The 24,807-nt window shown below is 39.6% G+C and overlaps 1 protein-coding gene across 2 annotated transcripts; it reads left to right on the top strand.

Moving 5' to 3' along the window:
* Nucleotides 1-380: 380 nt before the first annotated feature.
* myo1f (myosin IF) lies at nt 381-23,981 on the top strand. Of its 2 annotated transcripts, XM_071486247.1 has the most exons (30): nt 381-415; nt 3,215-3,322; nt 3,503-3,660; nt 9,331-9,459; nt 11,711-11,800; nt 11,914-12,008; nt 12,137-12,224; nt 12,369-12,458; nt 13,684-13,815; nt 13,933-14,067; nt 14,703-14,835; nt 15,313-15,509; nt 15,625-15,705; nt 15,847-15,933; nt 16,162-16,248; nt 16,670-16,837; nt 17,110-17,195; nt 17,278-17,359; nt 17,456-17,562; nt 17,653-17,751; nt 17,862-18,006; nt 18,157-18,271; nt 18,357-18,526; nt 18,772-18,917; nt 20,455-20,601; nt 20,687-20,835; nt 20,989-21,051; nt 21,175-21,382; nt 22,619-22,779; nt 22,870-23,662. In XM_071486247.1, the coding sequence occupies exons 3-30, from the start codon at nt 3,658-3,660 to the stop codon at nt 22,944-22,946; spliced, it is 3,270 nt and encodes a 1,089-aa protein (XP_071342348.1). In that variant the 5' UTR covers nt 381-415; nt 3,215-3,322; nt 3,503-3,657; the 3' UTR covers nt 22,947-23,662. The 2 variants fall into 2 exon arrangements, with proteins under 2 accessions (XP_071342348.1, XP_071342347.1); XM_071486246.1 differs by lacking the exons at nt 381-415; nt 3,215-3,322 and having other exon boundaries at nt 3,461-3,660; nt 22,870-23,981.
* The last annotated feature ends 826 nt before the right edge of the window (nt 23,982-24,807 follow it).

The following is a 24,807-nucleotide window of genomic DNA, read 5'->3' as shown; positions in this document are numbered from 1 at the left end:
TATTGAACCCCCCTATTTTGCATTTATAGGCAGTGAGCAAACATTTAATAAATGGTTTATAACACACTCTGATGTAGTTGTACATGGCTATAAGTACTTTTTAAACGTTTATTCATGTTGAGTAACGCTCTGCACAGGGAGTGACGTAAGAACCACGCCTTCCGGGTTGTCAAAAAAAAAAAAAACAACCGCATCTGTACCTGGCTGCGCAGCTCACCTGAGAAGAGTGGTGAGGAAGAGGGCAGGGCGTCTCTCTCTCTCTCTCTCTATCTCTCCCTCTCTCTCTCTCTCTCTCTCTCTCTCTCTCCCTCTCTCCCTCTCTCTCTCTCTCTCTCTCTCTCTCTCTCTCTCCCTCTCTCTCCCTCTCTCTCTCTATCTCTGGCAGGTCAGTTCTTGTCTGCCCACACGACTAAAGGTAAGAACCTCGTAACCTAAACTCAACTTTATGCTCAACTTTTATTGACATTTAAAGCTTGGTACTCTAAATTAGCAAAAGTGCACTAGAATGTTGAGGAAGTGCAGATCAGTGCAGACATGCTAAAGTCCAGCAATTCGGCAGAGGTAGAGGAGTTATAAAGTTTGATGGCGGCTGGGAGGAATGATCTCCTGTACCGCTCCCTGGCACAGCGAGGCGGGAGCAGCCTGGGACTGAAGGTGCTCCTGAGTTTGTGCAGTGTAGGGTGCAGGGGGTGGGACACATTGTCCATGGTTGTCCGCAATTTGGTTTGCATTCCTCCCCTGTGGTGAGACTAGTCTCAACAACAGACCCGGGCCTTTTTAATACGATTTTTTAGTCTGGTGGTGTCCTTGTCCTTAAAGCCTGCACCACTGCACACCTCAGCGTAGAAAATGGCGCTCGCTACCACAGACTGGTAGAACATCTGGAGCATCTTGGAGCATCTCCTGAGGAAGTAGAGCCGACTCAGACCCTTCTTGAGGACAGCATCAGTCCTCGTGGTCCACTCCAGCTTGTTATCCAATAGGACACCAAGGTATTTGTAAGACCTGATGATCTCAACGTCGGTCCCAACGATGCAGACTGGACAAGATGATGGCGACCTGGTCCTAAAATCCACCATGATCTCCTTCGTCTTATCTTATTAGCTGGAGGTTATTTTTTCTGCACCACAGGACGAAGCGGTCCACCAGGCCCCTGTGCTCGTCCTCCTGTCCATCCTCCACACATCCCACGATGGCAGCAGTGTCATCAGAAAATTTCTGTAAATAGCACAACTGTGAATTGTACTGAAAGTCTGATGTAAAGATGGTGAAGAGGAAGGGGGACAGCACAGTACTCTGGGGGGCCCCGATGTTGCTAACCAAAGGCCCGGACACACTGCTCTGCAAGTAGTCCGTCAAGTAGTCCTCAATCCAAGAGACCAAGGAGGCCTCCACTTGTATGTCTTTCAACTTCTCCCTCAGTAGCCTAATGGTGTTAAAGGCACTGGAGAAGTCGAAGAACATGATGCATACGATCCTGTTTGGTCTGTACAGTGAGGAGTAGGCTCTCTGCAGAGGATATATGACTGCATCATTAGCTAGCGTATTTGATGACGTCAGGGCTCCGGGTCTAACGTTCATTAGTGGGAAAGCGTTTCCATTTTATGTTACTTTATACTCCCACTCCTCTACATTTCAGAGGTAGCTATAGCTCAAGATACTCCACTACAAATATTTGACTGCTTTAGTTAAGATGAAGATTTAACACAATAGATAATATAGCAAGATTATATTCAACGATTAAACCAGTCGTTTCCAACCTTTTTGTCTTCTGACGTCTTCCAAAAAGTGGTGTGACGCTGGAATCACATTTCAGATGTCTATGAGGTGTTAACAGCTTCACCTAATGTGATTTTTCACTCTAAACGTCTTATTTGGTTTAATTTCAGTAAATGTTCAAATGATCCATTATCTAACCAAAAATCAACAATTAGAGAAAAAGTCCAATAATTGAAAACAGATTCAGATCAGATCAGAACTTTTTTCTTCCTTCCTCTCACTTTTATCATCTCAGGACCCCTCAGATTTATCTGGTGTCCCTGTGTATAAAACTGTAGGCTATATAAAGTAGTTCAAACCAGCTCCACCTCCAGCAGCTACAACAGTAATTTGCTGCTTAAACACTGATTCCTCAGTGTTAAACATCTATAAACATCTAATGGTGTCATATTTAATAACACACCACTCAGAGGGACCAAACCAGTACTTAGCAGGGCCAATAAGGTAACAGCCACAATGTCATTAAGCAATTGCTTTTCAGTTTGTTTTGGAACATGAGACTAATTCCTGAGACAATACACACACACGCGCACACACACACACACACACACACACACACACACACACGCGCGCGCGCCACCATCATGTTCACACCTTTGCCACCTTTTTCACCACAGACAATGTTTTACTACAGAAACGCTTAGATTGAAAAAAAAAATTGTAATGAAAAAAAAAAAACTATAATGACGCAAAACAACCACAAGGACACAAAACAACTACAAATGATGCAAAATGACAACAAAGCTCAAAGCTCAAAAAGCAAAATGAGTAACAGTAACAGTAAATATAAAACAGACACAAAGACATAAAACTATGACAAAGAGACACAAAACAACTACAAACTAACACAAAACGACCAGATGGGGTGGAGCGTTTTACATATATGTGTCCTGGGGCCCATTGTCTCATATTCTACCCATGGTTGAAGAGTATTTGGAGTTACAAAAAGTCGCTATTATATTAATTGATATTATTTCATTTCATTGAAATAGTTCAAACAAAAGTTTTTAAACCTGCCCCTGAAGGTAAGAGACCTGTTCCATATCGGTTTAGGTTTGCTGTGCAGGTACTTGAAAACATCCTCACCCAAGATGAAATAAAGCAAAAACAACACAGTTCGAGACACACACACACACACACACACACACACACACACACACAGACACACACAATCACACACAATCACAAATTCCTGTCAGCACAGTGTACACTCCCTGTGAACTTGCATCAGTTATTACAGGCGTTGGAAGCAGCAGCTGCTCTGACGACACAAATACAATGTGAAGTAACCACAGCCTGGGTGGAGCTGCAGCTCACAACTGTAACACCATCATTTGGCAACAGATTGTTGTAATTATCACTTTGCAGTTGTTGTTGCCATCAAAGCTTGTGTGAAAAATGAACTGAATTGACTAATTGTGCCTTTAACCTTTAGATCTGCAGACACAGTTACCGTCACCAGCCGGTAACGTTATCATTTCATCCTCTGTGTGATGACTTTGAATATGACTGGAATACAGAAGTAGTGGCTTTACTTTGCATGGTAGGTATGCGCATCAGTGTGTGTGTGTGTGTGTGTGTGCATGTGTGCGTGCACACTTGTGTCTGTGTGTGTGTGTGTGTGTGTGTGTGTGCGCTATCTTAGAGCAGTTCTTGTTTCACACACTTCATCTGTGGGAGTATGAGGAAGTAGGTTTTGAATGTTGCAGTGGACGTCTTGCAGGTCGCTGGCTGCTGTTGGCCGTCACTGTTCTGCTGTGTGATGGCTGCAATCTGAGGAGGGCGGCTTGTGGATTTTAACAAAACACAACAACGCAAAGACACACTGTCTGGACAGTGGACACCTGAGGAGGAGGAGAGGCCCACAGGACAGGAACAATGGTACGGTACCACACCTTAATTTTTTTTTTAAACAGCTGTAACAGGTGTTCAGTCCTAAAACTAGGGCTTGTGTATCTGCTTCATCTGCTCGCTGATATTTTAACAATCAAGTAGATCTGACAAAGTTTGAATGAGGATGTTTTTCTGATAAACACATTTTAAAGGCATTTTTGTAGTTGAAAAAGTGAAATCAGCTCATGATGCTCCACGTCATGTCAGTAGATTCCCTATTAAAAGCAAGAGGAGGATATTTCATGCTTTAAACTCAGCTTTGAAGTTATGATGGATTTCATAGTGTTTCTTAAAAGGCCATCACTTCAGGGAACATGAGCTCCTTCACAGCAGCAGCAGCAGAGTGTTTCCTCTTTTTCAGGACAAGCCCTTTCATTAAAACTAGCTCCAGGCGGCAAATTATATTATTATTACACTGCTGTGTACTTTGATTTGTGAGCACATTTCAGGTAAAAACACACATTTGGACTTGTCTGACAGTCCGAAAACACAGTTTCAAAGTGTACACAGAACAAGCAATCACCATTAGAGGTGGTGTTCAAGCTAGAAACATGAGAAAAAATACATTATCTTAAATCTACAGTGAACATATTGCACTGTAATCTCAGCTCACAAGATTCATCACACACAGAGCTTTTCACTCAGGAGGGCCGACAAAATGAGCTGCAGGCAGTTGCAGGAAGAGAACTGGTAGCATGTACAAAGTTTAGAGGGTTTCACAAGAGGCAGCGGTAGGTGTTAGAGGGGGAAGTGGACTACAGGAGAGGCCTGTAGTTTCTGTCATGACACTTCCTCCTCACACTCAGAAGGGTCCTCACACATCCAAAACCACACAGTCTGCAGCACACAGGGAGTCATCCTTATCGAGTGAGTCGTAACATGCAGTAAAAAGTTACTATAAGCTCTTGAATCTGTCCAAACAGGCAGGTTTCAAAATCTGCAATCTTTAAAATCTGCAAAGTAACTGAACTTTTGTGGTGTAAAACTAAGAAATATGCTGTGGCTCAGGAGGTAGAGCAGGTCGTCAACTAATCAGACGGCATGCTGAAGTCTCCATGGGCAAGATACTGAACCCCAAGTTGTCCCTAACAATGTACCATCATTGTATGTGTATAAATACAGTCCATTTACCATTTGCAAAGGCAGCGTCTCTGACAGAAATAACTTCTGAGGAATGGAAATGGTGTTAAAGGGTCAACTCGCACAGTTTTCTTGCGAGATTGAACTGGGTTGCGTTATTTGTTTGTGGTTCTCAAAGCTTCAAAAATTTGCATTTTGAACTCAACAGCAGCATCTCTCTAGTAACTGTTCAATGAAGAGTAAAGGTGTTTCTCAATGAAAACTGGTTTCACTGACATCAGTGGAGTATTGCAAATGTTAGGAACTTTTTTCTGGTATGGGTTGTTGCTGTTAAGCTTTTGAAATGTTATTTTTTAAATAATGTAATGATCATAAATGAAACAGCTACAGGCAGAAGTGGTTTTCCAGAGATGTCACAGTGCACAGTTTATTCACAAAGCAAAACTTTGTCTTTCATGTTTAAAAATTTGTTCCTGAAAATCAAACCTATAAAATTGTATTTCTATACAGCTGTTTGATTCCAGTATGATTTTAAAGGATATTTGTGTTTCTTCACATTCTTGGCAAGACATTAATTGTGCCTTATTTTGACATAGTCATGTATTTTCATCCAGAGGTGAGGAGAGAGTTCATTACATTTTTATATAAAAAGAGAATGGGCACATGTGTACACTACCTTATGTTGTCTTGTCTCTTTGTTGTCAAGGATCTCAAAGCTTAAAGGTCCCATATTTTACACTTTATTTGAAGTTTCATTATCCATGAGAAGATATATTTGTGGTTTTAAGAACCAAAAACCATCACTGTAGTTTTACATCTGCTCTCTCAAGCTTCTCTCTGTAGCTTTAGTAACAACAGGTCCGTGAGCCAATCAGAAGAAGGGCTCTGAACATCTCTTCTGATTGGCTGACTGTATTCTGAGTGATCTAATAAATGCAAATTTCAGGTAGCCACTCAGAGAAACCAAATCCTGCGAGGCTGCGCAGTGGGTCTGAGTAGGCCTGGTTTGGAGTATGGCTGAGAGCGGTGACTGCTTTGTTGTCATAAAGCTACAAAAGTCCCGACACCCACTTTGGGGCTCAGTTCCTGAATGTGGGCTGTGTGCATTTCTCCATCGACTGGGCGCTTTGATGCTTTCACAGTATTAATATAGAACCTGGACCTGCTTTATAATAAAAAAAGACATGGAAATCTCATTTTAAACATTATGGGACCTTTAGGTTATTCCTGTTATGCTGTGATGCTTTGGATGTGATTGGTAGAGAGACTTCACGGGATTTTTCTTACTGTCCCATAAAAAAGCCAAAACCAACAATGAATTGATACTAAGTATTGTCTGTGAGATGGATATATGGATATATCTTGTTCTTATATCTTGTATATATACATGTTGCAGCAGTGGTTAACATGATCCTATCAAGATAAACACACAGTGCATCTTACGTATTTTTAGTCAGTCCCACAAACACCGTCCTGCTGCCCAACTCTGTCTCCTAAAAATTACCTTTCTTACAACTAAACTGCATCAGCAAAAAAGCTTTATAGTTCAAAGTGACTTCAGACACAAAGTGTTTTTTAGGTTTAACCCAAACCAGGATCTTTCCTTAATATTATTTAAAGTTGTTTTGTTGCCTGAACCACAGACTCTGGACACAAACCCTGGTCTCTGGTCACTGTCCTGTGCTTTGCATGGCCACCATCAACCTCAACCACGTCTTGTCGGTTCCTACTTTCATTCCTTCTGGCATTAATAAATGATAATTCATTCAGTCATACATGGCCTCTTAATATAACTCAGTCAGTGATCGGATTTTCAATAAAATGTATTTGCTGTTGTACAGAAACATAATTTCGAGGAAACAGGGTTGTGTTGCCATAAATACTTATTAGAGAATTAAAAGTGTATCAGTCAGCAGCTGAAAATAATCTGCAACAAATACACTTCTGTTTCAGTAAAGTTTTCTAAAAACCACAGAGCCTAGTTGTAGGAAGTTATCAGTTATTTGTGAGGTGCTTTTAAAGGTTTGTGTCTTCAGTAGAACCCAATGGGCCGAGAGCCACAGACAGAGTAGAGAAGCCAAAGTATTGAGAGATGAACTAATACATAGCTGGTTTTTGTCTTTTAATGGGGTTTGTTGTCAATCAGAAAAATTCAGAATAATGCTAAATTTATTCTTTAAGTCTATGAGACACATCTGCCTGAGCGTGTGAAAACTGATAGCTTTGAGTTTTGCTTCTAGTCTTGTGGGTTTTAAATAGCTTTTAACTCATGACCTCAGTCTGGATTTCCTCTAAAGGGTATTTAAATTTGACTGAATGACACCACATGTCATATGTGTATTGTTTTATATATCTGCTGAGTGTAACACTTTTCATATCACATACATCACAACGTTAGCAATAAACCAAAGTTGTATTGTTTTGTATTTAAATTTTAAAATGTTTCTTGCTTCTTTTTGTTCACATTTCCCTAAAACCTAGTCTGGCGTATTTATACCTAGTCTGGTATGTTTGAAAACGCTAGGCTCTCCACTAGAATTTACAATAAGGAAAAAGAAAAGAAGGAAAATGAAGTGAAAGAAAATGTCTAAACCTATCAAACTTTGCTGGAAACATGGCTGGATTGACTTCCTGAGAGGACCTGGGGCAAAAATTTGGCGTTGAGCCTCTTTTGACCTAAATTATACATGACATTATTATTGCCTCGGACACCCAGAAATAAACCAGTGCTCTAAAGATGGTCGATAGACGATCTGTCATAGTTGATATATTAATGCTTTATTCTAGCTAAAGTCCCGGAAACTTTCTCTCATAATTTCCTAAAAACCTTTTCAGAGAAGTCCTACGCAATTGGGTAGTAATTATAAAGGAAAGGAAGAGTTATTGCAACAGATTAAAAGTGCCTGCTCATTATATTCAAGTTTTTTTTGTGTTGTGGAAAAATTTTCATAAACAAACGTCAGAATCCACCAGTTTCCCAGAAACACAAACAAAGATGACTTAGAGCTGCCGTACATATTATATCTGCTCGTTAATCAGTAAATATTCATTCAATTGATCTTTACACTGCATAGTAACATAGCAACATTTTCTACCTAATTGTATTTTTCACTTACATGCTAAATAAGTTCCTGTTTCTTATGAGATGCTTGAATATGATGCGTGGGTACTTGATAACTGTTGCACCTGACACATTCTCCATTTCCCCTATAATAACTACCAAACTGTGTTCACCTGTCTTGGAAATAGTCTACAGCTAAAAAGCAGCAGATCTGAGGAATTTCCAGGAAAATATCAGACCTAAAATAAAGCGTTACTGTTGAAATTCTACCTCGGTGCTGCAATTTTGTGATTAATCAGATCATGCGTACAGAAATAGAGTAGAGTGGAGCCCCATACTAAATATAGTATGCTTGGTTGGTAATCAGACCTTGACTGGAAGTGACCTTTCTGATATTAAGATGAGTGTGATACTAGGATCAGTGTCAGTGTTGGGTCACTGTGACAGTCACAACACCCGTGCCGCACTGAAACAGATGTTGCAAGGTTGCACATCAGCTCTTTATGATGTGATAGTATGATTTTTTTTTTTCTTTGTCCAGTGTCAGTCTAAGACGCATACATGTAAGTTTCCACCCTTGAAGCAATAGATATAGGTAGAAGCCCCAGACCACAGCCTGACCGCCATGCCATTGACTAGACCTTTCAGACTTCACACATCAAACAGACCAGCATCTTATAGGGAAAACCAAGACGCAGGATACGTGCTCAGCTCAAGGCTCTGAAAGAAGGTGTCAATAACAACTTGAACTTGAATTTAATCAGAAGAACCTCTGAATCACAAAAGCACAGAACTCATTTCACAGCTCACCAACCATTAAGTTAAAGCATCTGGTTTTTGTTTCATTACCTTGTTATTTATTATCAGGTATTGTACATGTTCAGCCTGGTTAATAGCTTTGGTGTTGCTTCTCTAAAATGTCCAAGTTAGAAAATTAGCTCACCGCATCTGTGACCTGTTTCCTGGCAACCAGCCCCAGCTTCCTGTAATGGCAACCACACAACGTTATATTTTTAAAATACATCTGTGCTGATGCAAGACTTGATTCTGTTGTTCATCTACCTTACCTTCATCTTTCTTTCTTTCTTTCTTTCTTTCTTTCTTTCTTTCTTTCTTTTTTTCTTTCTTTCTTTCTTTCTTTCTTTCTTTCTCAGTCCAGTTCATATCATTTAAAGAGTTTTGTAGGAGCGTGCATTTTTAAACTTAATGGCACATTCCTACAACTTATTATTGCACTTTCCTAACTTTAAGTTGGGAGACTTGGAGAAAGGGATTTAAAAACTCAAAACATTGCATCCTACATTTAATAATAATAATAATGCAACTCCATAGTATTTCTCAGTAGACCCTCCTAGCCTGGTAAATGTGCCCCTTTAAAATACGTACTGAAAGACACGGGGATATTTTATATCAATTGTTCGACAAAGGGTTAAGATGTCAATAAATAATAACTATAGTTAAAAGAAGCCTCTCATCCTTCATCTAAAATGTTTTTGTTTCTCTGGTGTGTGATTCAGGCTAAGTACCACTGGCAGAGTCAAAATGTGAAGCAAAGTGGAGTGGACGATATGGTCCTGCTGTCCAAGATCACTGAGGACGCCATCGTGGAAAACCTCAAGAAAAGATACATGGACGACTACATCTTTGTATCCTACAGGCTGTCATTACCATTAGTTCATTGTTGTCTTTAATCCCTTGAATTTCTGTGAAATGATGTTGGGTGTCACAAATGATATGCAAATGATTTTTTAACCACCACATGAGGATTAGCAACCACTGCAACAGGAAATATTGGACGTTCTGATAAACAAACAAATTTCAATTCTTCTTTAGATTCATCAGAATAGGAAGTCTTATTAACTGGGGGACAGGAAGTTCAGCCTCAACGTGTCAGTACGTGACTTTCATCAGATACCAGCCTTACACATACCTCCATCTTTTATCACAAAAAAGTACATAAAGTGAAGAAAATTCAAAAAAAGAAAAACAATCTCATCTTAATTTGACAGAGTCGTCATCATCCAAAAACATTCTCTTCATCATCTCTGTTACACAAAGTCTATCCCCATCTCCAAACATACAAAAATATTCTGACGAACAGATAAATATCATGTGAAATAAACCAAGGCAAACATATATGGGCATAAATACAAGGAATTCACTCTTCCTCTTCTGCATTCGCTGTGTGACTCACCAGCTCACTTCCGTCTTCTTGGAGCGCAGCTGAACTTCAAACCCATATTTAGAGTTTGAAAATAAATGCCACATCAAATCTGCAAGCAATAACAGCTGACGTCACCTCAGGTTAACCTACATTGCTAGGATAAGTCATTATGTCATGAGATTTATGACTGACTGACAGCTGTACTAATGAGTAATATAATTGATTGCGAAACCATAACGATTCAGTTTACTGCATCGATAAAACAGCTGAGTTTGCCACACAGTGTGCCAACCGTGAATGAAGGATCCGTGTGGCTTTTATTTCATTTTTTGTCAGAGTTAGAAAGTATATGGACTGTTAAACCTCCATGGTGGTCAGGCTTTTGGGAAATACTGAAGTCATGGTGGGCTAATGATCTCAGCATTTCCAATGGGAATTTACCCACAACCCAGGCTGACTGGACACAGTCCGAACTTTGGTCCATCATCCAAATATCTCAGTAACTATCAGCTGTATTGCCATGAAATGTGGTCCAGACATTCATGCCCCCTTCAGGATGAACTGCAATAAGATTGGTGATCCTTAAACTTGGGACGGTGCAGGACAAAATACTGTGGTTTATGATCAAATACTTACAAAACCAATTACATTCCCATTCCTTGTATTTTGTGTTTAGTGTCCATCAGCTAATGTTAGCATTTCTTGTGGACGCAATAAATTGGGAACTCCTCAAGGGAATTGGCAAATTTGCCACAAATATGCACTAGGACTCAAGGATGAACTAAACTGAGATTTTGGTGGACAAAGGTCAAAGGTTCAAGGTCACTGTGACCTCACAAAACAGTTTTTTGGCCTCATGAACGTGACATCTCGATATCGCCTTGGGGGAATCTTTTCTTCAGATTTGACAAAAACATTCTCTTGGAATCAAAGATGAACTGATTAGATTTTGGTGTTCAAAGGTCAACGGTCAAGTTCCCTGTGACCTTTTCAGCCATAATTCACAAATTCATATGCTAATTATGGCACAATTCAACACAAATATCTAATTGGATAAAATGATGAAGTAATGACATTTTATTTCCAAATGGTCAAAGGTGATCTTCACTGTGACATCATGTTGAGGGGAGGAGATTGTGACCATATTTCCTGAAACACTGGTTGGTGGAGGCATACAACCACAAGGCAGTAATCCTGGTACAGCTGTGGATAGTTTAGGTGGAGATCATTTTTAACAATTTTATGCAGGACTGAAACGAATGATTAATTTCACTATGGATCAATCTGCTGAATGATTGATTGTTTGGTTTGTAAAATCAATGAAAATAGTGACAAATGCCCATCACAATTACCCACAGCCTGAAGTGAAACCTTCCCAACAAACAGTCTAAACCTTAAAGTTCATGAAAGTAAATAATAATAATAATTAAAAAAATTAAAAAAAATTAAAAATCAGTAAATCTTAAGATTCAAGAAGCTGGAACCATCAAATGTTTTGCATTTTTACATGAAAAACTCCAACTATCGAATATTTACCAAAAATGTCATGTCAATCATTTATCTAAAAACAATATAAACACATAATGTTATCCAAATTTCCAAATATCAAATATTGATATCCACATTGGCTCTCAAAAAGCTAGTATTAGTAAGGCTCTAGTAGAAATGCAGCAAGTTCTAGAGGTGATTCACAAGTTTATTTTTCCATCATGTTCCTTAACTTCACTGCTCAGACTTATATTGGCCCTGTGTTGATATCAGTGAACCCATTCAAACAGATGCCCTATTTCACTGACAGAGAAATCGAACTTTATCAAGGAGCTGTGAGTAAAATTCTTCAACTTTTTAAAGCCAATTCCTGTTCGTTTGTGGTGTGTGGTGCAGCAGTTCAAGCTCCATTAACCTGAACTGACCACAGATCTGTTTCTCTCCATAGGCCCAATATGAGAATCCACCTCACATCTACGCCCTGACTGATAACATGTACAGAAACATGATGATCGATGGAGAAAATCAGTGTGTCATCATTAGGTGTGTTCGTCTTATGTCGACTTGTTTCATGCAGAATCACGTCTTGTCTTGTGCTGGCGCAGTTTGTGTAATAATATGTTGTGTTGCGGTGTGTTGTGTTCTCTTTTTTATGCTTTTTATGACGGTAGTGGTGAGAGTGGAGCTGGAAAGACGGTGGCTGCCAAATACATCATGGGTTATATTTCCAAAGTATCAGGAGGAGGACCAAAAGTCCAGGTAGAGACAGCACACAGTACTTCTACCAAACTAGAAACCTTTGAACTTCCTGGATTGTGGTGTGTAGTATTTCTTCTGTGTCTCACACTGTGTTCCTGTGTGTGTGTGTGTGTGTGTATGTGTGGGTGGGTGTGTGTGTTACAGCATGTAAAAGACATCATCCTACAGTCAAATCCTCTGCTGGAAGCCTTTGGTAACGCCAAGACTGTACGCAACAACAACTCTAGTCGCTTTGTGAGTAAGATCTTTACTTCAGCACCGACTGCAGCTGCTAAATATGGAGTTCAATTAGCCACTGGACTTGATATTTATATTTAAGTCTTGTACTTGTAGCTGTTTTCAGCTTAAGTTACAGTCAGTAAGAAGGACCTGACAAAACAAAAGGCCCATTCGATAGCTGTTCTGGAGATTTCAAAGCATTTCCTATTGCAATTTTTTGTTGCCATGACTATGTTAATGTGTGTAATGTTAGTTAATATCAGGCGATGTGTGCCAGACTGAAATATCTTAACAAATATTACAGGACAGCCATGAAATGTTGTGCAGATATTCATGGTTCCCAGATGTTGAATTTTCATGAGTTTTGTGATTCGCTGACAGCCCCATGAGGTTGACATTCCTCAATTTCAGTGAAATAGCTTCACAGCTGTTGGATGGATTGATGTGAAATTTGGTACAAACATTCATGCCATCCCTCAGGATGTGAAGTGAAATAACGTTTGTGATCCCTGCGGTATCATTGGAACAAAATTTCAGTTTGCCTTCCTAATACCTGCAGTAGTATTGATATTCCCATCAGCTTCAGCTGAACTATGTGTTTAGTGCTAAGTAGCAAATGTTAAAATGCAAAACATGAACATTGTAAACGTGCCTGTAATTCCTGGAATATAACAATATTTACTCTTATACCTACAAAGATTCATGACTATGTATATAAGGTGTATAACAGTGGATAAAAAAAGCCAACTAGTCATGAATTTTGCCATTACAATGCACCACAGAAGCACTGTGTCAGCTCACACTGCTGGTCTAAAATCATTACATTTTATCCCCCCAGGGTTTCTCATCCGTGGGGTCCAAACACTCTTTTCACACCTTTAAACCACATCAACATGCATGAGTGCATCTTTCGTGCAAGACATCAGTTTGTGAAGTTTCCTGTTGATGTAGCACAAGCTTGTGTGTGTGTGTGTGCGTGTGTGTGTGTCAGTGCAGTTGTAGGTATTCAGACCATTCAAGCTCATATAGATGTATCAAACGTGGAAGGCACAGGCTTCATCTGAAAAACCACTACACTGATTGAGAAATGTCTGAAGCACAAGTAGCGTGTCTAAATGCGTGACTGATTAGCAGAAATGGTTGTGCTTTGCACCTGTCAAGCTTCATCAGATTTGACAGATTTATCATCTGATAGCATGTTCGTCACCTCCCTTTATGGCTCTGATTTTGCATCTACCAGGGGAAATACTTTGAGATTCAATTCAGCAGAGGAGGAGAGCCAGACGGAGGCAAAATCTCAAACTTCCTGCTGGAGAAGTCGAGGGTGGTGAGCCAGAATGAGAATGAGAGGAACTTCCACATTTACTATCAGGTCAGAGTCTAATGAGAGCTCTTATCAAAGTTCCTCTCTGTTTTAGTGCCCACTTTGAGAACCACGGCTTTAATATTCATGTTTAACACCTCCTATACCTGCAATATTGTCTTCCAGCTGATAGAGGGCGCCAATGCTCAGCAGAAAGAGGGTCTGGGCATCATGACCCCAGATTACTACTACTACCTCAACCAGTCTGGGACCTACAAGGTGGATGGAACCAATGATAGCAAGGACTTCCAAGAGACTATGGTACATATCCTGGAAAAAAACTACAACAACTGTACGCCTTACGTAGTTTATCGCCAGTGTATTGTATTTTACTTCACTCCATAACAGAGAGAGTGTGAACACGTGGCTGGTTCAACCTGCTGGTAGGTTCTGGGGCAAAAATATGCCGGTTAAACCCCTCTGAGGGTTTACAAGATACACTGAAGGGGTCACGAGATGATTAGAGGTATTGGAAAGAAGGAAAAAACTACACAATTCTACACAAATTCATGTTATTTGTTCCAACTCTCCTATAATCTTAACTTTTGTCTTGTGAATTATTAGATAGTTTCACTTCTTTTTGCCTCTAACAATTATTGAGATGAAACAATTTGAGATGTTTAGAGGGGAATATTGATCTTTCACACTTATCGATGAGGGGTTGCAAAGTAGAAACCACCGGTGTGCAGCATTTCTGCTGGAATAACACACTTCCTTATGTTTGTTGTGTGGTAATATGATTAAACAAAAACTGACTGAGGAATCAGCTGAAACAATGTGGATCTAACTGCTTGATTTTGACACCAAGGTCAAGTTTTGAGTGCCTTCACTACTACTTTAAGTACAATATCCGTATTATATTTAATTATTATATTTTTTTATGATTTGGTCTTCAGGAAGCCATGCAGGTGATCGGGATCCCAGGCGACATCCAGGCTCAGGTGCTGCAGATCATCGCAGGCATCCTCCACCTGGGAAACATCAGCTTTATAGAGGCAGGCAACTACGGGCAGGTGGAGAGCACAGACTGTGAGTAAAACACACACACACAGACACACCTTTATACTCACACATACATGTTCATTCAAATGCATACACCAGACACACATGGATTCACTCAGCCATGCACGTGTGCACACATTCCCACTCTGTAAAACAGAGCTCACCGTGGCAAAACCAGCCCCATGGCACACACCCTGCTAATTAAGAGAATCCGTCTGCATCAGTTCTCCGTTGTTCATCTTTTCCATTGTTTACTGTCCACTCAGTCCATGCTCAACCGATAATTAGTGTTTACATGCACAGTGGAAATTTTACCATCACATGTTCGCGATTTCAAAAAAATCCTCACTTACAGTCCTGTATCCACACTGTAACCTGTAACTTGTGTGTGCACTTTTAAACTCAGCGTTAAAAATATCTAAGTCTTCATTATAAGCCCCATTTTGACATGGTTGACATATTTCTGTTGATTTGAAACACAACTTTTGCCTTTGCTTGCTCCAGTGCTCGCCTTCCCCGCATATCTGCTGGGCATCGACCCCAACCGACTGCAGGACAAGCTGACCAGCAGGAAGATGGATTCAAAGTGGGGAGGGAAGTCTGAGTCCATTAACGTCACCCTGAACCAGGAGCAGGCCACCTACACACGAGATGCTCTGGCCAAAGCCCTCTATGCACGACTCTTTGACTACCTGGTTGAGGTAAACTTGCGATGAAAACAGATTTGATGAAATTTGAGAACCGCCTGAGATACCTACAGAACTTAAGATAAATGCATTTGTGTTTTATATTTCTCTTCTCCTCCGTCTTCTCCAGGCCATAAATAAAGCCATCCAAAAACCATATGAAGAATTCAGTATTGGAGTACTTGACATTTATGGCTTTGAGATATTCCAGGTCAGCCCTCATACAACTTACTCTTCCATAATATTTCCAGACAGCCACTAAAATACCACATTTTATGGTTGGTACATCACAGCAGGGTTCGTTTTTACTGTGGTGATAATCTGACATTGACTGAATTGTTTTCTCCTGCAGAGAAATGGCTTTGAGCAGTTCTGTATCAACTTTGTCAATGAGAAACTGCAACAGATCTTTATTGAACTCACTCTAAAGGCTGAGCAGGTAGCTACTGTACATTTTATTGCTTTTGTAAATTCTGCCACATCTCTTAATTTGTCTTTCTTGTCTCTGAATCACTGCATTATGCTCAGTAAATGGGGCTCTGTTTGCTAAAAGCAAAGACTGAGCTTCTGTTTAATTCAGTCTGAACATAATCCACTGTCTTAAAACTTATTTCAATCAGATTTCTTTCTGAGTTGTTTACTTTCCTGTCTTCTAATTTTATCCCAGGAAGAGTATGTTCAGGAGGGCATCAAGTGGACACCCATTGAGTACTTCAACAACAAGATTGTGTGTGACCTCATTGAAAATAAATTGGTAAGCTCCTAACTGTGTCCCCTTAACCAGAAAATAACTATCGGGTCTGCACAGATACATTTGAAGTGGTGAGGAAACAGGTGTGCTTCTCCTGTATTGAACTAGTTCAGTGCTCTGCTTTATAAAAAACACAGCATTGTCAGCACTGACAAGAAAAAGGGCAGCACTGAAAAACAGCAAAAGAACCACCTCTTATGACTGAAATATCGAAATATCTTGGTTGCTTTTGGGAACCATAGACATTTTAAAGTCTTCTTGCTTGACTTTTAGGTTTTTTATTTTTAGAATCTTGTTCTTTTGATATAGACTTAACATCAAATAATGACTCTCTATACTGCATGCTTGCTATTTTCCTCGTAGCATCAGTTGTAAGTGGTGATATTTAACAATAAAATTCCTCCCCACCATCCCGTCCTTGCAGAACCCTCCTGGTATAATGAGCGTGCTGGATGATGTGTGTGCCACCATGCATGCCAAAGGAGAGGGGGCAGATGGCACACTGTTGCAAAAACTGCAGTGCGCTGTGGGAACGCACGAACATTTCAACAGCTGGAACTCTGGCTTCGTCATACATCACTACGCCGGCAAGGTAGGGACCCAGACTTTGAATCTGACTCAGTGTAGCAGATGCACATTAAGCTCAGTCTGAACAGTAGTATATCGGCCTGTAATGCTTGTTAACAGATCACACTCAGAGGACCCAAGCAGGCTCGTTGTTGGCATGAACACAGTAAACCATAAGCACATTTAAATTCATATTTGTAACAGAAATAACCTGACCATGTTGTTTTTTTTTTTTATATTAATTCTTATCTGAACTTATCTTGTTGAACTTTGAATTAACCTTTGGTGTCATCTTAGGTGTCATATGATATCAACGGCTTCTGTGAGAGAAACCGGGATGTGCTTTTCCCTGACCTCATAGAGCTCATGCAAAGCAGTGAATAGTGAGTTTCCTGTACTTATCTGGTGTTTTCATTTATGGTGCATTTTGGAAAGAAATAATTTCCCCTGAACTTGTCTCCATAGTGAGTTCATCCGCAGCTTGTTCCCTGAAAACCTCAACACAGATAAGAAAGGCCGGCCGACCACAGCCAGCTCCAAGATCAAGGTGAGAGTTGAACCTGAGAGTAACCATGCAGGAAAAAGTTGAGGTGCTGTGATCATTTCCAAAAGTCTTTTGATGTTACATTACTGTTTCCAACAGAAACAAGCTAACGATCTGGTTAACACCCTGATGAAGTGCACTCCACACTATATCCGCTGTATCAAACCCAATGAGACAAAAAGACCTAAAGACTGGGAGGAGAGCAGGTCAGCGTCACCACTGTCAAGCATCTACACATACCTTAAAACATAAAGCCAATACTTCTTAATGAATGGTGGTACTCTATCTGTTTGTAGAGTTAGGCATCAGGTTGAATACCTAGGACTGCGGGAAAACATACGTGTAAGAAGAGCTGGTTTTGCGTACCGCAGAATCTTTAATAAGTTTCTGATGAGGTGAGTTTAATCCAGCACATTTTTTTTTTTTAAATGGTGCATCCATTTCTGTGTTTGTTCTGAAAGAAGAACAAACTCTCAAAGTGACTTTTGGTGCGTGCTCTCTGCAGATATGCCATTCTGACAGCAGAGACATGGCCGTGCTGGAGGGGTCCAGAGCAGCAGGGCGTCCTTCACCTCCTCCGGTCCGTCAACATGGATAACGACCAGTATCAGATGGGACGCACCAAAGTCTTCGTCAAGAACCCTGAATCGGTAACAGACTTTTTATGCTTTTTTATGCTGAAACATTTCTGTGGCTCATTTAACAATGAAACTGAAGCTAAAAGGCCCTAAAAATGCATAGCATATGTTAAGAAATGAATCATACATTCAAATTCCTTCCAAATACTCTATGCCCCTTAGCTGTTTCTACTCGAGGAGATGAGGGAGAGGAAGTTTGACACTTTTGCCAGGACCATCCAGAAAGCCTGGAGAAGATACATCGCTAGGAAGAAGTATGAGCAAATGAGAGAAGAGGGTGAGTAGGGACAAATACTCTCCATACTGTGTCGACCTAATACAAGACATGACGCTAAACGTTTGTCCGCCCTTGCAACACTCAGCCTCAGACATCCTGTACAACTCCAAGGAGCGGAGGAAGAACAGCATCAACAGGAACTTTGTGGGAGATTACCTCGGTCTGGAGCAGAGGCCTGAGTTGCGACAGTTTCTGGCCAAGAGGGAGCGCGTCGACTTTGCTGATTCAGTCAACAAGTTTGATCGCAGGTTCAAGGTGAAGCTTTATGAAGCACTGTGTAATTATCCTTCAAAGAATGAAGGAAAAAGTTTTGTTTTTTTGTTTAGTTTTATGAAATTTGACCAACAGGGAAGTGAGTGATGTTAGAGATCTGAGATGACGTCAGCCTTTCTTTTTTATAACAGTCATAAGTAATAATTCGACAAAAAGGTCACACAATAACTCTTCTGTTTTCTCACAATGCTCATAGATCTGACTTCCTTTTTTGTTTCACAACCCAGTCTATCAAGAGAGATTTAATCTTGACCCCCAAAGGCATCTATCTGATTGGTCGAGAGAAGGTCAAGAAGGGACCTGAGAAAGGACAGATAAAGGAGGTGCTGAAACGAAAACTGGAGTTTGGAAGCATCAGTAGCGTCTCCCTCAGGTATGTGCGTAGCTTGCAGAAGATACACTACTGAATCTGGTAACAGTAACATTTGTGGTTCTGTGGGGGAAAATACAAGCGCCAGCACGCTGCTCTGTCGCCATTAACCACCGTGTTAGAAAAACCGCTGTCGCATTCACAGTAAAGGCAGGAAATGAATATGGTGAAGAATTCACAGTATTAGGTATTATTTTTATTGCTTTGTTAGCTTAGTGTAAGTTTCACAAATATTAATAACCATATGATTAAAGCGAGCAATGTCTTTCTCGATTTACAGAGACATTTTTCTGACACTTTTCTTGATAAGTTATTAAACCTTAACCCTGAGACAAGGGTGCATTCTTGAATCATAGGAGCTCTTGTAATTGTAGCTAAATATCTGTAAATTAGTACATAACATAAATACGGATGCATGCATATTTAGACTGCTGCTAGTATAATTATGTTAATAACACAGTTAATATTTTTTGTACTGTTAAAGCCCTTAGACTTCAGCTGACATTCAGCTGTGTTTTAGCGCGATCCAAACCAGCTCAGACATAGGCTCACATAGCCAGACCTCTCTCCACAGAGTCAGCATTTCTGTCACAGGAAGGGGGGTAATTACAGTGAGGAAAAGAGAAGTACTACAATCACACTCCCTGTTGTTATATGTTGTGTCAACAAATCATGTAACAAAGTAGAAAACAAGGAAATGTGAATGCATTGAAAATTCTTCTTAAACCTTCTTCAATAAAGACATTTTAAAAAAATAAATACAAAATAAATTATAGGTTCACAGTTTTTAAGACTGTCATAAAACAATAGTCAGATTCCAACATGAACGTTGAAATGAGTTTTGGCCGCTGTAATCATTGCTGTAATCATTGTGGATATTAAAAGATCCCCTCCTAATGTGTTTTCAGTTTAAGTGATGAAAGACCGAATTCAGTCCTCATTCTGTGTAAAAGCTAACTCTGTTAGGCAAATCAGGTGGATACTGTCTGAGTACGAATGAAATTTTCAGTATAAAATTCTGTCTTTTCGTAACCATCCCTCCGCTACAGCTCAATAATTTCTAGGGAAACTAAGTATTTTCAACCAAAAACACTAACTCTGGAATATACCCACTTCATCAGAGAAGGAGGACTGTGGATTTTGTCTCCATCTCTTACATAAAATGCAATTTAGGACATTTTAATACCCTACCCTTTTACTGGTTTTTAAATGCTGTCAGTGCTTCACCAACAACTGAAATTGTTTCCACTATTCTGCAAATAGGCAGTAGAGACATTTTGACTCATCATATTAGAGGTCATAGGAGAAGTCACTGGTGTAAATAAAGTAAACCATGAGAGAGACAGAGTGAGGCAGCATGCACAAAAGCAGAACCGTGAAACTGAAGCAGCTAAATGAAAAATACACTTATTTTTTTCACCAACAGGCCCCTTTCTAAAGTGGGCACAATGATACGTTTTCTTGAGAAATTTTAGGCCTCGTTTGTTTTCTACTAATCTGGCCTAAGAAGCTTTTAATCATCTCTTTTACTTTTCTCCAGCACGAGACAGGATGATTTCTTCATCCTGCACGAGGCCCAGTACGACAGTCTGCTGGAGTCCAACTTTAAGACCGAGTTTCTCAGCCTGCTCTCTAAACGCTACGAGGATGTGACACAGAGGAAACTGACAATCTCCTTCACTGACCGGTAGAGGAACACACTCACATTCACATCGAATATTTGCATTGAAACTCACACACACAAACCACTCAAACATTTTCTTTCATCTCAGACTAGAGTTCAGAGTGAAGAAGGAGGGCTGGGGTGGAGGAGGCTCGAGGGTGGTGGTCTTCCAGAGGGGGCAAGGAGACCTGGCCCAGCTCAAGCCTGCAGGGAAAACCCTCACCATCACAGTAGGGGATGGTCTACCTAAGACGTCAAGTAAGTTAAAATAAGATAATGACGCAGCACAGACTTATGAAATAAGGATGGGTGAAGCAAACTTTATAGAAATTTATTACATGGATGGAAATATTAACATATATAGAACATGTATATCCAAATGTTGTTATAACTGAGCTTTTATTTCATCAGAGCCAACCAGGAAGAGTGCACCACAGTCTCATGGTGGAGGAAGAAATCATATATCCAGCAGAGGTAACACTTTAATTCTCATTGTTACATACATATACAAGGTTTTCATTCGGCAGCAGTTTTACTAAAGCCTTAAGCTACTTTGAGCAATTAATCTTACTTTTAGTGCACTTTTTCTCTCCTCAGCACACCAGAATGGAGCAGCTCAGTTTTCCAGAGCCCCACAACGCCAGCCATCAGATATCAAATATTCCGCTCCGCACAAACAGGGCCGGCCACCCAGCACAGCCCTGCCCAAACTGGGTGCCCAAAAGGCCCCAAGAGCCCAATCACAAAACCAGTACAACCAAGGGAACCTGGACTTCCTCAATGTGCCTGACCAGGGAATGTCGGGGTAAGAGAGATCACTGCATCAAACATGAAAAATGAAGGAAGGAGTAATTGCAGCATGTGTGGGTGGAGCTGATTAGTCACCGAGAGTCAGTACATGCAGCCTGAGTGAGTTGTCAGGGCATGTCAAGGTGAGGCTCATTGCTCAGTGAGTCCAAACAAACGAATGAATGCCAAGACAACAAAGATAAACCTGTTTATTTCCACATGTCCTGTACTTAAGGAAGAAAATATAGCATTCAGATGTCTAAACAAGCACCCATTAAAAAGGTAACTAGCGGCTTTATAGATAGTTAATAAATAATTTACTAAAGCTTTATAGGGCAGTTGCCAGAGTGTGAATAATCCCTTTGACCACTTCTGGAAGAGGCCTGCAGAAGATATGGACCAAGATCAATTCATTGCAACTTGTTAACATTTACAACCACAAACTAGCTTGATTAAAAACCCATTATCAAACATTTGGTCATATTTGTAACAGCCAGTCTAGCTTATTAGAAAGTCAGAAACCCATAGGTATTTATTAGTAGATGTATAACAAAAATGAAAGGATATACAACAGTCCTGGTCTTTACAACCATTTGTTTTCATTCATGGCTCATAACTAAACTGGCTAAAGTGGCTAAAGAGAAATTTTTTCTCTCAAGTGAAACAATATTCTAAGAAATTGCATAATATTGCCCTTATTATATGTGGCATTTAGTATTAATTAAGTATAACATTTGATACAGTTGATTAATGTAATGTCGCAAAACCTTCTGGAGGCTTCCTACTGGCTGAGTCAGTGCTTGAAGAAGGGTCTAGACAATACTGTCGTTTTTTTAAATTCAATATTCAGGAGAGTCATTGCAGTCAGACTGCTTAAAGTTACATGTAGATTTTTTGTACAAAGCTCCCAAGTCAAACTTTTTGTTAAGTTTTTTGACTCAAAAGTCAGTGTTTAGAACCATTTTTAATAATATTTCATGTAAATTTTATAAAAAATGGCTCTGATTTATAAAGCAAAGTAAATAATCAGATGGGGATTCATGAAATCATAAGTTACACTTTTAAATCATCTATAAATGATCAAGAAAGTGTTGAGGACCTGCAACAATTACCCCCCCCCCCCCCCCCCCCCCCCCTCGCTCTCTGTTTTTCTGTGGTGGTGTTACTCTTGTCCAGTCAGTCTTAAAGAAACGACTTCCTGTCATCTCCAGCTCCTTTCACCCCTTTTGTCATTTCTCTCTCTCTATCACAGGAAGCAGAGGAAAAGGAGCATCAATCAGCGACCTCCTCCTGCTCCTAAACCGCAGCCCCGACCCCAGGGGCCTCGCTGCCGGGCGTTATATCAGTACATCGGCCAGGACACGGATGAGATTAGCTTCGAGGTCAATGATGTCATTGACCTGCTCAAAGAAGGTGTGTGGATCAGAATAAATCATCAGGAGGGTGGATGTGACAGCTTTGACGTGGTTAAACAATATGTCTCTCTGTTTATTTTCTCTGCAGATCCATCAGGCTGGTGGACAGGCAGGATTCAAGGAAGAGAAGGTCTCTTCCCCGGTAACTATGTTGAAAAGATCTGATCAAGACTTGACGGTTCCTTGTGGACTTCCTCGTGTCTGTGTTTGTTGAGAATTGCGCGCAATATGTTGAAAGAAGCACATACTGTTTGCTAAAGAAAGTGCCTATGAATTGTTCATGGTTGCATGGTAGAGCTTCATCCATACTGGAAACAGGGCTGTTGAATGGTGGGCCTTGCTGACATTTGAGCCACATCTAACTTGTTTGGCAGCGTGCTGTGCAAGCAAAGCACAGGAAACTTCACCGTTATGGTCATTATCATTAAAACACAGATCCACTGTAAAGACCTGCTCAGGTTTCATGTCACCTGTTTTTCCAGACCGTCCTGTTCAGAATGACCCAGCAAAAAGATCTTTGACTTTGCCCTCACTTCTACAACACCTTCGTTTGAGCCGTTACTTCACTGAAAATGACTCAAAGCTAAAGTTACAGCCTTAAGGGAAAGTGACGTGAAAATACTGCACTGCTTTATAGTGTCTACAGCGTTTATATTTTCCTGAAGCTTTTCCACAGAATAACGTCCAATACTGTTCAGTATTCTCGATCAAGTCACCTGTAAAATATCAAGTAATAATAGTTACTGTATTAGAACAATGTTGATTATGCAACAAGTGAACTTGACTGTTACATTTGCAACAAACCTGCTTCAGATGAATCAAAGAAACTCACAGAGACAATACTTCTGATTCACTTAAAAGAAAAAAAAAGAAAAAAAAAAGATTTTTATATTCATGGATTATTACTAATATCATTGTTGCTACTTTCTCATATGTTTTTTCAGCTCAATGAAAAAATAAATGTATTGTCATATTTTACCTCATTGACTTTTGCACTGGTCTAGATTGTATCATCAATAAGTTATGAGAAGCTTCTGAATAACAAAACAGAACAAAGTGACTGAATCATCAAGTGTTTATTCCTGCCAAATTTGCATTTTTTTTATTGTCATATATTTTGTAAAATAACATGATTTCTTCACAGTCAATCAATAACTGTTTTTGTATATGAATAAAAAGAATAAAGTTGTTTTATTATTATCAGAGAATGGTATACTTGATTTTTATAGAGGATATACAGAGAGAGATATGGAAAAATATTTTAAACTGTGAAAAAATGAATATAAATAGTTAAATACAAATTAAAAAAGGGAGATGAAAAGAAATGTTTGTTTTTTCTTGTTCTTGAATGAAGCATTTCAGAAACACTGACAAGGTTAGATGTAATAATGTATAAGATGTAGAGAGATTTTTCATCACTGAGTGTGAATAAAGATATTTATTCCAAAAGTGTAAATACTTCAGTCAAATTGAAGTTGATTTAAATCTCAACAAGGTGTCACAAATTTAATATTAAAATTAAAATTAAAATATGATGTGTTGGTACACATTAAATTAAACCAGCAAAAAACACATAAAAAGAATCAAATCAAAAGAATCTTCATCTCAGCCACCTACAACATTAAAATGCTGTTTACATGTTAATACAGGACTTTAACATGTGATGGAGTATTTTTTACAGAGTAGTATTGCTTACAGCATCAGAGTACTTCTTCCGCCACCACTCCATACATTTACTCAAGTACTGTAGTAAAGTACAATTTTCAGGTAATTTAATGCTGCATGAATATTTCCATTTTATGCTACTTTATAGTTCTGATAGATGACATTTCAGAGCAAAACACTGTAATTTTGAATCCACTAAATGTACATCACAGCTATATTTTTGTTTCATGACACACTGCCATAGATTTAATCTCGACACTGAAATGCTACTTTGCATCAGTAATAATATCAAATAGTGGTGGAAACTAACTACACCTTAAGTAGTAATTTACTCAAGCACTGAACTTTACTTGAGTACTTT

This window comes from Trachinotus anak, unplaced genomic scaffold, assembly GCF_046630095.1.
Source record: "Trachinotus anak isolate AG129_WGS33_773 ecotype Australia unplaced genomic scaffold, CSIRO_AGI_Tana_v1 ptg000010l, whole genome shotgun sequence".
Lineage (NCBI taxonomy): Eukaryota > Metazoa > Chordata > Actinopteri > Carangiformes > Carangidae > Trachinotus > Trachinotus anak.
Note: the sequence above shows the minus strand (reverse complement) of the source record. Positions and strands in the feature narration are given on the sequence as shown.